This window comes from Magallana gigas, chromosome 5 (assembly GCF_963853765.1).
Source record: "Magallana gigas chromosome 5, xbMagGiga1.1, whole genome shotgun sequence".
Lineage (NCBI taxonomy): Eukaryota > Metazoa > Mollusca > Bivalvia > Ostreida > Ostreidae > Magallana > Magallana gigas.
The window spans coordinates 36,790,164-36,805,707 of record NC_088857.1 but is presented as its reverse complement, the minus strand read 5'-3'; the positions used below and the strand labels follow the sequence as shown (position 1 = coordinate 36,805,707).

Here is a 15,544-nt window from a genome sequence, read left to right as displayed (position 1 = left end):
ACGTAGTCTTATCACAGGCAAAGACACTGGAAAATGTAAATATATGATATTTTGATTAATTTTTCAAAGCACAAACAGAATAATTCATCGAAGCATTGTTGGCCTTGGCCATTGTAGCTCAAGACCAATTCTCAAGCCAGATCAATACAACTCTATACGGTAACTTGCACACATGCACAATTACAATATGGAAACCATATGACGCTGATTTGGTTTTCTATATCAGAAATATGTATTAGATCCATATTTGTATTGTAAGCTGAAAACGCTGGAAGTTTGCAGTGTCATCAACTTCATGTTTTCTCTCGGTGACATATACTAGTAAATACAAAGGACATTGTTCATTCTAATTTTTGCCAATAATGCTGAAACTTTTCTCTCGCATTTTCATCTCAAAGAAGTGTACTGTGAAAAGTGTTGATAACGTTTGGGGTGTTTGGGAAGGAAAATACATCAGGCAAAACTTTTATAAATAACACAAATTTATAACGATACATGCTGATTTCGTAATATGAATACACACAGAGATTTTTTCTCTTAGATGTATAGAAACCCATAACATTAGAGTACATGCCGCTTTCGCTAAACTGTAAATATTTTGATGCGAAAATTATCTTATAAATCATCACCGAGTATTGGTTAGTTGTAAAGATTTATCATAATCTAATGATCTCAGAACTTTCATCCTGTCTTTGCATACATCTCTGACCAATGTTAATGAATGGGTGATGAATAAGAGATAAATCCGTACGACTTATCAACTAAGTTTGGGCATATATCATGTGAATGCCTGGTATCTCAATTGATATTTTTTTTATTCGAATTCAAACGCTTGAAAGATTTTTTAATTTGAAACGTATTCAAAGATTTTCTAATTTGAAAAAAAAAGTTGCTTGAATTTGACGACGTGTTTAAAAGTATTTGAAATGATAGAAAATTTTACTGGACCTTGTTTTAATATGGAATATCGGAAAAGGGTAAGAAAATAACAATTTTATTTGTTTCAACCGCTCAAAACCAGATTTATATTATCCAGAGTTATAATTTTTTTTCTACAAGTGGGTATTTGATATAAATATGTAATGTATGTTTAATAATGTTAATTCGCCTCGGGTTTCTGTCAGGTCCACATAGCTCACTATTTTCTAATTTGCAAAAACATCTATCAAGTTTAACACACCACGAAAACAAAGAAAGGGAAAAATGAGGGAACTCATTTCGTTTTCAATGACGTCTCCATTGCTTACGGATTAATTGCTTTCTGTATTCTTTACGGTTCTTGCTTTGGGGTTTTCGATTTTTTTTTGAAGATGGAGAGAAGAAATTACTTTATCATTGAGATAAAAGCTTGCAGATTCTACACGCTGTCATACTTCATTTTCTCTTGAAAAGTAACACCCAAATCTTCGATCGCGACAGATTTGTCTTTGTAAAGAAAAATCCAAAAAAGTACCGGAATGAAACCACTATCAAACATTTTTCATTGTAATTTTTTTTTTAATTTATACATGCCAATAATTTATTGTAGAATGAATCAAGATGGTTTTTATGAACTCATAAAATTGATACTGGCGTTTGCTTGGAAAAACAAACGATATAACTAAAATCTTAACCTAGGTCCAAATAGAAATAACATTTATCCTAAATAAATTAGAAAAATTGGCCCCTCCCCTTCCAAGTAAACCAAACAAACATGAAAATCCTTAAGGATAAAAAAATTAGAAAATGCAAACAAACAAATAGAGGAAAAACACACACGAAGTTAAAAATGTGTTTCTGATCGAATGTTAGTTGACTTTCACAATGAAGTACTTACATTCGGAAATCATTCGCATTACACACGATCCTTATCAGACTTTTTGAGATGAAATAACTTCATTTGCTTCGTGTGCTTCAATAGTTTGTTTTTTGATGGGAGGCGGGGGGCCTGGTATAGTTTCGTCTCTTTCAGTACATCCAATAGAATAATAGAATATGTATATTCACAATACCGTACATCTTTGAAAAGCTTAAGTTTTTGTCGAGCAAACCAGCGTCCGTCTTTTAAATTGTATGTATACATGTATGTCTTAATTGAATTGACCCATAGATAATGAATGAACGTATCGGATGAGGGCGGTAATGTTCGATTGATTAGTTCCGATTTGTTCAGTAATGCACGTCTATAAATAAATAATTCTACAAAACTCAAAACCTTTTAATACGTGCAATCCTCTATTGGAATTCTATTAATAAGCAACTTCTCCAAAAGGTGTTCAGCTCCAAGAGGTCATTGATCAAACAATGGCGGTCTAACGTCGTCAGTTGTACAAAATTCGAATCACCTACGTCAACAGTTTCCGGCGTTCCGCTCTCCGGTGACGGTCGACGAGCTAATGATTGGCAAGCGACGATTGGTTGTTCTTTTGAATCTCTCCAATGCGGCTGATTCAGCTGCTGATCATTCAGATATTATTCCATTATCAGGTAAAGAGGCTCTTCCCCCGTGTGGATCTCTCAATTCTCATCATTGAAGACTGATTGGGAATGAGTAGAGCGCCGGCACCGATGTTTGTTACTGACGGCGGGCGTACACGATCTAGATGGTAGGTACATCATATTGAAATGATTTCATAAATAAGAAAAGTGTATAGATACTCATTATTGATAAATAAAATGTAAACTTAAAATTCAAAACACCAGGAAATTATTAGTTTATTTACATTGTCAAATAATCTCTCTCTCTCTCTCTCTCTCTCTCTCTCTCTCTCTCTCTCTCTCTCTCTCTCTCTGAAGAGTGAAGAAAATCTTAAAACACTATATCATAGGATATTGTTCAAATGTTTTTGGATGCTTGTAAGTACAAGTCTATAGAAAAACCTGCATGGTTTTAAGATATGGTAACGTTTCATTTACTTCCATTTTATTCTTCCTTTTTTCGTTAAAAAGGAAGTTTAACATGCTCTGGCATATTTCCAGTATTCTAGATAAATTCGTCATTTCAATGTTTTTAATTCATTGTCTTAGAATTTGAAATAATGAAATTCAAACAAATTTCAGAAATGTTCCTGGTTCATTTCATTTTGTCCTCCCTCCTTTCATCTTTTTCTTCCGACAAAACCTGAAATCGTTAAAGATTACTGAACATTGTGTGGCAGCATTTGGTCAATAAAGTAATTCTACACAGTTAATCTTAATCCTCACTGCCATAAAGAATGCGTGGACGGTCTCCATTCAGTTAGTTAATGCCACGGTTCCCAGGAAAGTGTTGTCATATTCTAATGCAATTTAAAAATATTTTAGCTATGATTTATTATTTAAATTGATTTATTTTCCGTCACGGTGCAGTTTTTAATGTTTTATTTATTCCCGTGCATGATGAATTTTTTTTTTAATTTCAAAGCATGATCGATGTCTTTGCGCAACACTTTCTCTCTAGCTTTCATTTATCGTTTTTTTTTTCCAAATTTGATCATAGTCGCTGAAAAAGAGGATGCCTACTCTCACACATGGGGAAATTTAGTTTGCATGATCACACCTTCGGTATGCGCGTAGGAAAAACAAAACTTTTCGTGACAATTAGTTTTAACATTGTCTTCATATCTTATTCCAACGAAATATATTTTTTGGTCACTGAAAAAAAATATCGATACTTGTATTTGTCTATTACATGTCAACTATGCTTTAAAAATAAGTTAAAAACATTTCCTATCAATGATCAAAGTTAACTAAAGGTCAAAACGACTACTCGTATTAATTTTACTTTTTATCACAAACATTTATTTCTGCTAATAAACATTAACCTACGACAATTAGTCTGAAAACATTTTTTTTTTAAACTTTGTAAATTTATCATGGGTAATTGGAAACACTGGAGACGTGGATGACGTTCATAGTTGGGTTCTGAGCTGATAAGTAAAACTGAGTCATTCATTCAATATACCGGTATATCTAGCAGAGGGAATCTTGCGCTGTGGGTTAATTAAACAGGCTTTTGTAACAGTAATTGGACAGTCAGGTCACACACACAATCAATTCTAATGCCATGTAATCCAAATTTGGCGCCAGTCTCTGGAAGCAATAACGAATGAGAGATGTAGAAGTAAGATATTGGCCTTGTCGTTGGTCCATAAGGAGCTTCATTATGCATATCTAGAACTCCGTGACATTTACATTGGTATGAACCATTATGATTTTTTCCCTACTTTTGATAATAAAATCGAAGAATTAAGGGCTTCATCATATTTTCCCTCTTAGTAAAACAATTTGATATTTAAACTCGTTCAATTACTGTATAAATTTATAACTGCTTTTCTTCTTTTTTATTTGTTAATCTTTTTTGGTAAATATTAAGCCTTTGTAATCATTTTTTCTAAAAAAAAAAAGAAAAAAAAAAGAGTATTTTCTACCCCTTCTTTTCCATAACACTCATATTTTAATATTTTGGATAAACGTTTCAGTGGAATTGCTGACATTTGAGCGAGAAAAAACCTTTGACGTACATTGGACGATGTATTTTTCCTTTCTTGGTTTATCCCCCCCCCCCCACTACAATAATCGTGAATGCACACAAACAACGCAGATTGATAGCATGACAGCAAAGATGAAAATACAACCCCACATCTGCCTGATTGCTCTGGTCATCAAAATTTCTCTCATATTCATTTCCGAGAAAAGAAACTTAAGACTTTGTATTGGACACTGAGATTAACCCTGGGGTCCGGGTGCTTATTGATATTCAGACGTGGACTTAGGCACATTAAACATTCATTAAGAATTCACATTTATCGTATAATGAGTACATGTATATGATGGATTTAAATTTTCTTATTGCAATTTTTCCATTTTTCATTTCTGGTTGTAATACACTTGATAGTATGATTAAAGCTTTAAAAGGCTCTCAAATGACCAAATAATGATATTTTAGTCACTAACATAACCTTTCGTAACATCTGATGCAAAAGGTATGTTTATGTTTTATAATCTTGCCATAAAAACATCAAAATGCCTAACAATAGAATCTCCCAGACCATAAAAAATTAAACCAATTCAAAATAAATCCAAATTTGAGTGCCATTGACATACCTATAATCTCTAATTTAAAAGCCTTTTTTATAAATATGATTACTTTTTGACATTCTTAAATTTTGTTAATCTCACGTATTTTTGAACTTATATATAATACATATAATGAAAATGAGGAATTTTATGCGAAGATTACGTAAATAGAACAAAATCTGTTTTTAACTTAGATTTAGTTGAAATTCAAGGACACTAAAAGCATAACCTTTTCCACTTTTTTGTACAAAATGACTTTTAAAATTCTAGTTGGTTAGTTTTGATGCAAATTTCAGTCATTGCAGCCAAGCGTGAACTTATTGTTTTCAACCACGAATCGATTTTTAGAATTAATAATTAAACTCAATTAAAATTGTGTGTCAATTGAATTAAATCCCAGAATACCAGCAACTCTTTCTGCCAATAATTCATTAACGATTCTGAGAAAAACAATTTAGTCAATAAATCAAATTCAAATAAGAGCAGCTCGCTGAGGGGATTGTTTCTTCCTCTATATCTGGATGGAAATGTTTGACTGCTAGACTGTGCATAGTATGTGGTATGAATTTCACAATTATCAAAGTTAAAGTGATTTGCACTTCCTTCGATCTGAAGACACAAAGAACAAGGTATGATACTTGGGTATTTAAGCCTAGATATGAATGTCAAGGTTATCTGCTTTGAAATTTATACAATATTTTTAATTAAAGTAGCATTTTTATTAATTTATTTTGAAGAATTATACCTTTGTTTTATATCATGTCACGAATTTTGCGTCTTTAAAACATTTTTCTTTAAAAATTGGCTACTTTTACAAATTTTCCTTCCTGTTTGCGAAAGACTCATCCTTAAGCAATCCATATTATTTTTCTTTCATGGTAATATGCATGCTTAGAATCATGAGAGGTAGAAAGGGGGTAAATGTGACTTACTTGACTTGAGCCTTTCTCACCCCACTGTGGAGCACAGGCCACAGACAATTCTTCTCCACTTCTCTCTGTCCTTTGCTAGTTGGTGGATGATGTTCCAGCTGTGTCCTTTCTTGGCCATTTCTTTTTTAAGGACTCTTCTCCAAGTCAGTCTTGGTCTTCCCTTCATCGAAGGGCTTGGCAAGTGCTAATCGAATGTTGGTCAATTATTTAATGGTATTCAGTTATCCTTCGATTTCTGTCAGTAAGCTTCAGGACCAAACAATAAAGTGTTTTTGGAAATATTTAGGAAACAAAACTAATCATTTACATTTCAGAAATTTAATTTTTCTTTTGTCTAACCACTGCTGGGAGAAACATCTTTCATTTTAAAACCAAGTTTTTTCTAGATTGAGCCCATTGAGTGCCGATTATAGGAAATTCAATGCTTAAAATTCTGGCAAAAAATGTTTCCTATTTTCTTTAAATTTTGCCAACCTCGTTTTTATCTAATCCAAATTGTGAAACCAGGCAGACTTCACATGCCGGTATAAATATGATTGCTAATCAACCAAGATTGGAGATGGCTCCAACATATGGACTAATTTACAATACAAATGTACAATTGCTTTTCTTTTATAATGAAATTTAGAACACACATGTACTGGGCATGTATCGTCCAGCCATTGGTTTTTTAAGATACATTTACTGGTCAAATGGTAAATTTCCATTTACTAGTATAGAAAGCTTATGGATTCAGCCCTTTTTTGGCTTATATTATTGGGGGGGGGGGGGGGGGAGGGGGGCAAAGTCTTTGTTAATGGGCACGACCTACGTTTTCTGCGTGATTTTCATTTTACACTAATTTTACAACTCAAATAATGGATTAAAAAAAAAAAATTTGATTTAGAAGAGCAGAAAGGAGAAAGAAAAATGTTGGAATATAGCTCAGAAGATGTATGGCGTGCATGAAGAAAGAAAGTACGATTCCATGAGCGGATCAAGAAAAATTTTCCAGGAGGGTGGTCCGACGGTTATTTGAGTTTGCCCGGTGGAGGGGGTCTGAGGCACCTTTTTGTCGATTTTATAGCGTAAAAAAGAAATTGAATTTTGCAGGGGAGGTCCTGACAAGCCCCCCCCCCCCTCCCAGATCTGCGCATGGATTCTGGATATCTCGCGCGATGAACACGTTGCAAAAATATTGCATTATTTCATCAGGAAATTGGTTGTTTGAGTAGAGCTAGCTTAAATTTTGAAAATCTTAGGCCTACTCCCGGTGTCATATTACTTAGAAAGTTGTGTAAACGAAGAATAAAATCAATCTATATAGGAAATTGAAAAAAAAGTACGACCCTGTTTTGTTGCCATCGATAGACACAACCATTGTTACTTCCAATATCAATCTTTTTCTTTTTTAAGATATTAAGTTTTTATCAGATAGATGAACGTCATTTTTTTTTTACTGGAATTATATTTTCATATTTATGGAAAGGGATTCTGAGAAAAGTATATTCCTACTTTAACTTATTTGAATCTCTGTCAACTTGTTCAGAAATTTCAGCTTTTCAGTATTCTATAGAACTTGAGTGTTAACGTTGTTCGCAAATCTAGACAAGCAAAAGTTGTCATTAACATAGAAACTTTTTTTCAGATACTAAACATACATACACTTTTTACCTCGTTACTTAATATTGTCCATAAATGCCTACATAATGTCGCTGATTTGCCACCTCATAAAAATGTGAATTCGTTCAAAAGCCCTAGCATGGTTAAACCAAATTTGGTTTAAATGTCGTAAACAGATTACAGTTTCCTCGAATGTAAAAATTGCACTACTTGTTATGCCCAAGTGAATCCGAGCCTCTCCTGTCCGTCAGAAGTCGGAAATACAAATTTGCAGGTTGTTTTTTTTTCGCTGGACCGAAAGGCCTGAGAGGTTGTGACTGAATTGGAACTACATACAGATATATTTCCGACGAATTTCTTTTGTCTGCGTTCGAGGTTATTTTTTGCGAGCGGCAATGGCCAAATGTTTATAAAACATAATATCTATATGCTTGTGATAACACACTAAACATAATGTGCGTTATCTGACCTACGAAGCAACCATATGCAAAAATTAAGCATTCAATGCTCAAATACTGTACAACAAGGTAAATGATGACAACAAAGAATTAAATAAACCAAGATCGAAATTGCAGGAAACTTGCTTTTCTTTTTAGCAGTCAATTGTTCATGGTTCTGGAGGTGTTTTTAATATACAGAAGATGACATTTGCAAAGACGGATTAGAAGAAGCGGCATTCACAAAATTTTATACATGAACAATGTAATATATAAAACTGAATCTTTTTGTCCTACGCCGATTAATTCTAAAAGGTGTAGTTCGTCTCCGCAGACTCAATGAATGGGAAAAAATAGGTAGATATGTCATCTCGATTCTATCTAGATAAAAAGACAGTTGAACAGTTCTCTGAGTAAGGAAACATACCGGATCGATCAGAGGTCTTTGAAGAAGTTTTTCGCGTATTAGGATAAAAGTGGTTATCTTAATTGCCATTTCCGTTTCTTTGTTGCTCTTAAGGTTTCAGTTTTTTCCTTCGTATTTCTCGGTGAAATCTTATTTCATACTGTCGTAATCTAATGATGAATATGCTTATGTGTTAAAGGGTCTTCTTCTAAAGAAATACGGGGGTGCTTCTTACATGCAAGTGACAATCTGACGCTTTGGGAAAAAAGAACATGACATGATTACTTTACGAAGAGTCTGAAGTCGGTAGTAGGTTAATGATAATTTAACTACCATACCACGATTTATAAACTATGCATTATTTAGAAATAAAATCACCAATGACATAAAACTTATTGTCAAAGATGTATTGTAATTTTTTACTCCTGATCGAAATCTGACTTTAGAGTAGATTTCCCCTCTGAATAAATAGCTGTATAAAAGTCCCACCTTTGACCACAGTAGATTTTCTCCTGTTTATGTAATTTGAACAAAATAAGTTGACCTTACATACTAGTACAAGGTTTTATGAATTCCAAATCAAACACTTCCGGGGAAATTTAATATGGTCAAATAGAAAACAAAGCAAATGTTCCTCTGTATAATTGTAAAAAAAACTACAATATTGTGACTCCATTTTCTTCAGTACATAAAAGCCGTTACATGCATTTGACACCAAGCTCTGGAGCTATAAAACTCAGAATAGCTCACTATTGGTGTTTGTTTCACTTTTCTACGATATAATTTCTTTTGTAAAGTGAGATTGAGATCAAACAGGTTTATAGCTCCGGTGCCTTTATTTCTGGATTGCAATAAATAAGCAATTAACAAGGATCTCAGCAAAATTGTAAAATTACAATAAAACAATGCAGTATCGCTAAACACCGCTGCTTTTTCAATGAACACTATACATAATTTTTCCCCCAACACGTATGTACACAAAGTATTGGAAATATACCTAGACTCTGTGATCTAGACGCATTAATCAAATTTTTCATCGTGTTATGTCCCTAGGGAATGTCTGACGGAAGAACTTCTATTTTTGATAGAAATTACTTAATAAAACACAACCCAGAACTCAGACCAATCTCATCACAGCGTAAAGCAGTTAATGATTTTGAGTTGCTGTGCTAAGAAAAGATATTTATTGTTGGTATACATATCTATCGTCGACCAGCTTTGTTTGTCTCATATATATAGTGGCTTTCTCTGAAAAGCTGAGATAAGTTGGTGACATTGTTCCTTTATTGTTGTTTGTTATGTAAAGCCTTCATGTTCTTTCCTTTGAATGGTGTATTGTTTTAATATTAACCATATATGAAATATGAAATATTAAATATTTTTCAACGTCTTTGTGATAACACTACGAATTGATTTTGTAACTTATTGCCCAATACATTTCATCAATAACTATCTTAAAATTAAAACTTACAATGGCTAAAAATAATGTAAATATAAGTAATAAGAAATCATTATTTGAATATTATGAGGTAATCAAATACGCTCGTGTGCCCTTCGGACTCAATTTGATTTTATCACTCCCGACCCTAGTTGATCACCTAACAATACTTTTTCATAGACTACAATAGATTGATTCCTTATTCCTTAAATACAAACCAACGATCAACTACGGGTATATAAATAATAACAGACTAATAACTTATAAAGCATCGAGTTTAACAGAAAGATTAGTCACTGCGGTTAAATATAGTATCATGCAGGAAAGTTTGGCTGTAAAGTTTGGATGTAAACGAGTATTTTTTTTTAGATCCAGTGTTCTGTGATGTCATACTTTATTGTAAAATTGGAATTCTTTAAAATTTGTGCAAGATAGTTTATTTATTTCATGTGAATATAATTACATAGATGTAATTAGAAATACTGTTAAGTTTAAGATATTTTTGCAGCTTAATGTTATCCTAAATTTCCAATTTATTTCATACATTTTATCTATGCTACGGGGAAATAAATCTTTTTCTGACTTTTCTCTCTGTTGTATGTATGTAATTTTTCTAATCCAAACAACTAATTTTAAAATTTATTTGTAGTTTTAGTTTTCTAACACAGTTGACAACAAGTGAAAAGCTGTCTTTTATTTATGTGAACTGTATCCATAATCCATGTCAACCCGTATCCAGTGAAATGGAGTACCCTATATGCAATATTTTGCCAAAAAATGACTAAGTTCAAAAGCTGGTTTTTTTCATAAATCATCGGAAATCAAAATCCTAGCAATATGCACACCTCAAATATAAGTACAATTGATTTGCAAAATAACAACTTCTTATCTTGAAAACTGTAGGAGGAGTTATCCGTGCAATGAGGGTACCCTTTATGCAATATTTTGCCAAAAAATGGCTAAGTTCAAAAGCTGGTATTTTTATCAAATATTATCAGAAATCAAAATCCTAGCAAAAAACACACCTCTGATATATGTACAATTGATCTGCAAAATAACAACTTCCTATCTTGAAAACTGTAGGAGGAGTTATCCGTACAATGAGGGTACCCTTTTGGCAGCCGCCCGCCCGCCATTCTCACCATTTTGATAACCGGATTTTTCCGGAAAACCCGGTTAATAAAATTAAAAAAAAGATAAACAAGTTTCTGCCTACAGAGATTTTACTTTCAACCAAAAAAGTACGGTTTTATGTTGCTAAAATATGCTCTAGTTCATGTTTTTCTGACATCTCAAAAAGTGTGATGACATGAATATTTTTTCTAATGATTGATGAAATCTAAGTCTATTAAGTTGAAATCAGTTTTGTTTTTCAACTTTTATCAGAGAATTTTACGAGTATGGAGTTACCTTAAGTAAAACAAATTAGAAGAATATTTAATAAAATAAAGTTCTAAAAAAGTATCTTAATTAACAGAATACAAATAGGCAGCATGCATATATATATGTGTGTGTCAATTTCTGCAGTCCTTGCCAATAATTGCAGGAGAATAAGAGATACTCAACATGTACTTCTTCTCATGTTTATATAGCGCACGCGTCATCAGTCAGATCTAACTGTTTCAACAGTCTCTCATTTTATTGTAATGGGGGCAGTGAATCTAGAGATATATAATGCATCTGCTGTTTGATGTATACTAATTTAATTATTAAGAAAAAAATAAAGTTAATTTTTGTCACAAGAGACTCGCCATACTATTCATTCGTGTTCGCTCTATCCTTTAAAAAACCTTACAATTAATTTAAAAGAGAAAAAAGATACAGCACTAACTATACATAATATTTTCTTCTCTTTTCAAATACTATACAAATTGACAGCATCTTTTTGTCGCACAGAATCATACTTAACGACTGACCTATTTGCAATTCCTTTTGCTCAAAGCTCGAATTAGAAGCACACGAGGCGGCTAATTGTAATTTGGACAGATAGAGTAGGATGATGTGGATCGATCATCATTCTGGTCATTTCTCGCCGTGATTGATGCATGGATTAGTCCGCTAATTCCTACACTATCGTACTAGAAGCAGATGCTCTATATTTCACCGATGCAATGAATTGTAGGTCCAATTCAGCCACCAAATTGCTCATTATCTGGACTTTTCTTCCCGTAACTCGGGGATACCAGATATTCATACACAAGTCCAGTTGATAATGAGGAATGTATATGAACTTCATAATAAACTATGAAGCCATAACTGTGTCATAAATTATTTCATTTTCCCATTAACTTTGAGCTGTATTTTCCGAACCTGAACATAGACATAATTATATACTTACGAACAAAAAAATTGCTAGGGTATCTGAAACTTTCAACACAAACTAATGCACTCGCTAAGATGCTGAAAAGTAAAATGATAGTTGTTTTGATGTATTGCGTCCCATGCAAGCATGTAATACCAATGCTTCGGAATATTTTCTGTGTTCTTTTATGATCAATGAATGTAAATGTTTAAAAGCCTCATCAGTAACTTTCACCTCTAAGCCTAATATACACATGATGCATTGGCAAAGTATAAGTCTCTGCACAGACTCTCAACCTTAAGAAATGAAGTTTGGAATAATCTTTAATACTCCGTTACTTAACAAGTTAGAACTTTGAAATTTTTCTTTACGTTTTGCCTAAAGAAAATGACACTGAAATTGACACCGTGCATCGCTTACACTTTCAAGATCATGACAGGGTGCATGTACAGAAAGGTATTGTTTAATTTGGGTTCAAATATTCAATAATTTCGTTAAAAAAATTACCCACACACAAACACTTAATCTTAAACGTCTAATTTTAATTATCTTTCAACTGCATGACTGCAACTGGGCAAAAAATAGTTGTTATTAGAATACTGAAAAATCTTTATTTCATCATTTAGCCATCCAGATTATTTATGGAGAAATTTACTGCAATCAGTTTTTAAAGTCCATGACATCAGAGAAATTTGCGTACGTTTTTTCAAATTGATACCAACCGGTATTTTATCATCATTCATCTTTAACTTGTGAAGCTTTCCTCGATCAATAAATAATGACAATTAACGTATCAATATAGTGGAAGTAGTTTTTGCGTGAATCAAATAGAGTACCGATCCTTTCTGATTTCCCCAGACAAACAAGCAAGATGTTTCCTGGTTTCAAACTTGTTACAAGGACAAATGGGTTTGCGTAATGGGTCACACTTTATTACCTGTGGTGCACAAGAGACATTGACAAAGTGATCTAATTGCCATGAACATTTTTCTTTATTAAGTTTAACATGACTGTCGAATGGAAACTGTCAACTTTTATGTACCAAAACTTTTTAGACCTCGCAAAGGTGGGAGATGGTGCTGGTATTTTTCTTAAATATTTATCATGATGTGAAATAAATGTCCATGCGTTCTAGTTAGTTTGTAGATAATTATGAATTATTCAGCATGGTCTCTCGTTAACTGGATCTTAAGTGTAATCCTCTTAGATTGTTCTCTTTCGATGACATAGGTATACGGGTCCAGAACACTCATTGGGGTAACCATTCAAGTTATTTAACATGTCAAGATTAAGTTAAAAAAAATTGTCGACATTGCGAGCAAATTAATCCACAAAAATATTTTATTTTCAGAAATGGAAAACAGTACCATTCTTTCATCGCCATTGGTCAGCTTGGTCGTCAGTAACCTCTCATATTCCTCTCCTACCCCAGCAACCCGAATGGACAGCATGATGGACAACCCTTTAGAATTAGCAAGTGACGAACAATTACGCTTAACCCGACTAGTGGTTCAAAAGTGTTTGGTGCCTATCATCACCTGCGCAGGCGTAACCGGAAATGTCGTCAGCATTGCAGTTTTGACTCACAAAAGCATGAAGACGTCAACCAATTGCTACTTGACTGCTTTAGCTATTTTTGACATTCTTTATCTAGTAACAAGTCTGGCACTGAGTTTGAAACATTATGAAGACATTAACGAGCAGAAAATATACAAGTATTTTTATCTTTATTCTCGTGTGTTGGCCGACATTTGGTCGAACGTATCTGTGTGCTTGACGGTGACGTTTACTTTAGAACGGTACGTAGGAGTCTGTCACCCAATCAAAGGCCGCGCGGTCTGTACTCCCAAAAGAGCCCGGATTATAACGTGTTGTGTCGTTTTATTCGTATTGATCGCAACATCACCAGAATTCTTAGAGCGGGAAGTTTTTGAATCAAAAAACAATAAAACCCTAACAATTACCGAAATTATAACCACAGAAATTGGAGAAAGCAGAGCCTACACGGTGTTTTATCATTGGTTTATAGTTGCAATGTTTACATTTATTCCGCTAGCGGCATTATTGGGCTTCAACATCATTCTTATTCGTTCAGTGTGTAAAGCTAACCGTATACGAAGGCGAATGACGTACGTCGCCGTGAACCGGCCTGGGGAGGCACATTCAGGAGAACATACAAGAATCACGTGTATGTTGATCAGCGTCGCCTTTGTGTTTATCATTTGTCAGCTTCCTACAGCAACAATGATATGCTATATTACTTACTTAGAACTTTCCGGGACGGAATTAACTCATACTGAAAACAATTACCGCAAAATTGCAGGAAACGTTGCAAACATTCTCATATCACTAAACGCTGCAGTGAACTTTATTCTATACTCTGTAATGAGTACGAAATTCAGAAAGGTTTTCCAGCGATTGTTTTGCAAACACTCCAGGTACACCCTAGGAAAGAGCATATCGGAATATTCCTATTCTACGGGGATGTCCACGGTCCGGCGAATTTCATCTTGTCGTGGCGCGGAAAACAGGCGAATCGGCTTGAATTCCCACTCGCCCGAGCACCTAATCAGACGCTTCCGACCCCCTGCAACTCCGCATCGTTCCCAAGAATCCCTTACTTCTAGAGAATCTTTCAAGCGGAATAGCTGCTACACAAAACGCTCGTACACAGATACTGTTTTGTGACGAAAACGAGATCCAAGGTCGAGTGTCAAGAATGAAATTGACGTCTTAAACCATCCGGGGCTTTCAGCGGATTTCCGACGTCAGTCAAACATTTGTTTGCGCAAACACGCTCAATACAGCGTGCTGTTGAAAATTGAAATATTGTCGTTGAAGTGTAAGAATACTGCAATCCGATCATAGCTTTGCAAAAAGGATGATATCGATACAAATCATTCAATGACTGTATTTTTTTATTGTTTGTATCTAATACATGTACGTAAAAAGATAAGTAAAAATAAAAAAGTAAATGTCTTTAATACGCCGAATACAGTATGTTATTCTTAATTAAAATAATTTGTTACACGGTATGAATTGAGTCTTTCTTTCTATGGATTTTTTTTCAAAGAACGTACAATCGAATTTAGCCCCTATAATGCATTATAAATATCGTATACTAGTGTGACCGCGTAGATTTTACGGTGCTAGGGTATTTCTTCTGGTTCTGCATCCGCCGTGTGCAGTACGAACGTAGTGAGGGAATGTTGGCGTAAAAGGAACAAGTTATAAGGTTGAGGCGCGCTGTGGGCCGTAAGTTAAAAACGAAGGTTATATATGCCGTATTCCCAAGGGTCCACCAATATGCAATTCCAGAGAAGTAAAACCAAGTGATGAAGGATTCCGTATTTATTATCAATCGAATTTAAAAGATGAACAATAACAAAC

The 15,544-nt window shown here is 33.9% G+C and overlaps 1 protein-coding gene across 2 annotated transcripts; it reads left to right on the top strand.

Annotated features, from left to right (window-relative positions):
- Window positions 1-2,286: 2,286 nt before the first annotated feature.
- Window positions 2,287-15,165, top strand: LOC105324290 (FMRFamide receptor). 2 transcript variants are annotated; one of them, XM_011423353.4, is made up of 2 exons: window positions 2,287-2,585; window positions 13,506-15,164. In XM_011423353.4, exon 2 carries the CDS (start codon window positions 13,508-13,510, stop codon window positions 14,840-14,842), a length of 1,335 nt encoding a protein of 444 aa, XP_011421655.2. In that variant the 5' UTR covers window positions 2,287-2,585; window positions 13,506-13,507; the 3' UTR covers window positions 14,843-15,164. The 2 variants fall into 2 exon arrangements, with proteins under 2 accessions (XP_011421655.2, XP_034331429.1); XM_034475538.2 differs by lacking the exon at window positions 2,287-2,585 and adding an exon at window positions 5,532-5,666 and having other exon boundaries at window positions 13,506-15,165.
- Window positions 15,166-15,544: the final 379 nt, after the last annotated feature.

Excerpts from the sequence above, each read along its gene's own strand:
- LOC105324290 (XM_034475538.2), top strand. The coding sequence starts at position 13,508 with ATGGAAAACAGTACCATTCTTTCATCGCCATTGGTCAGCTTGGTCGTC.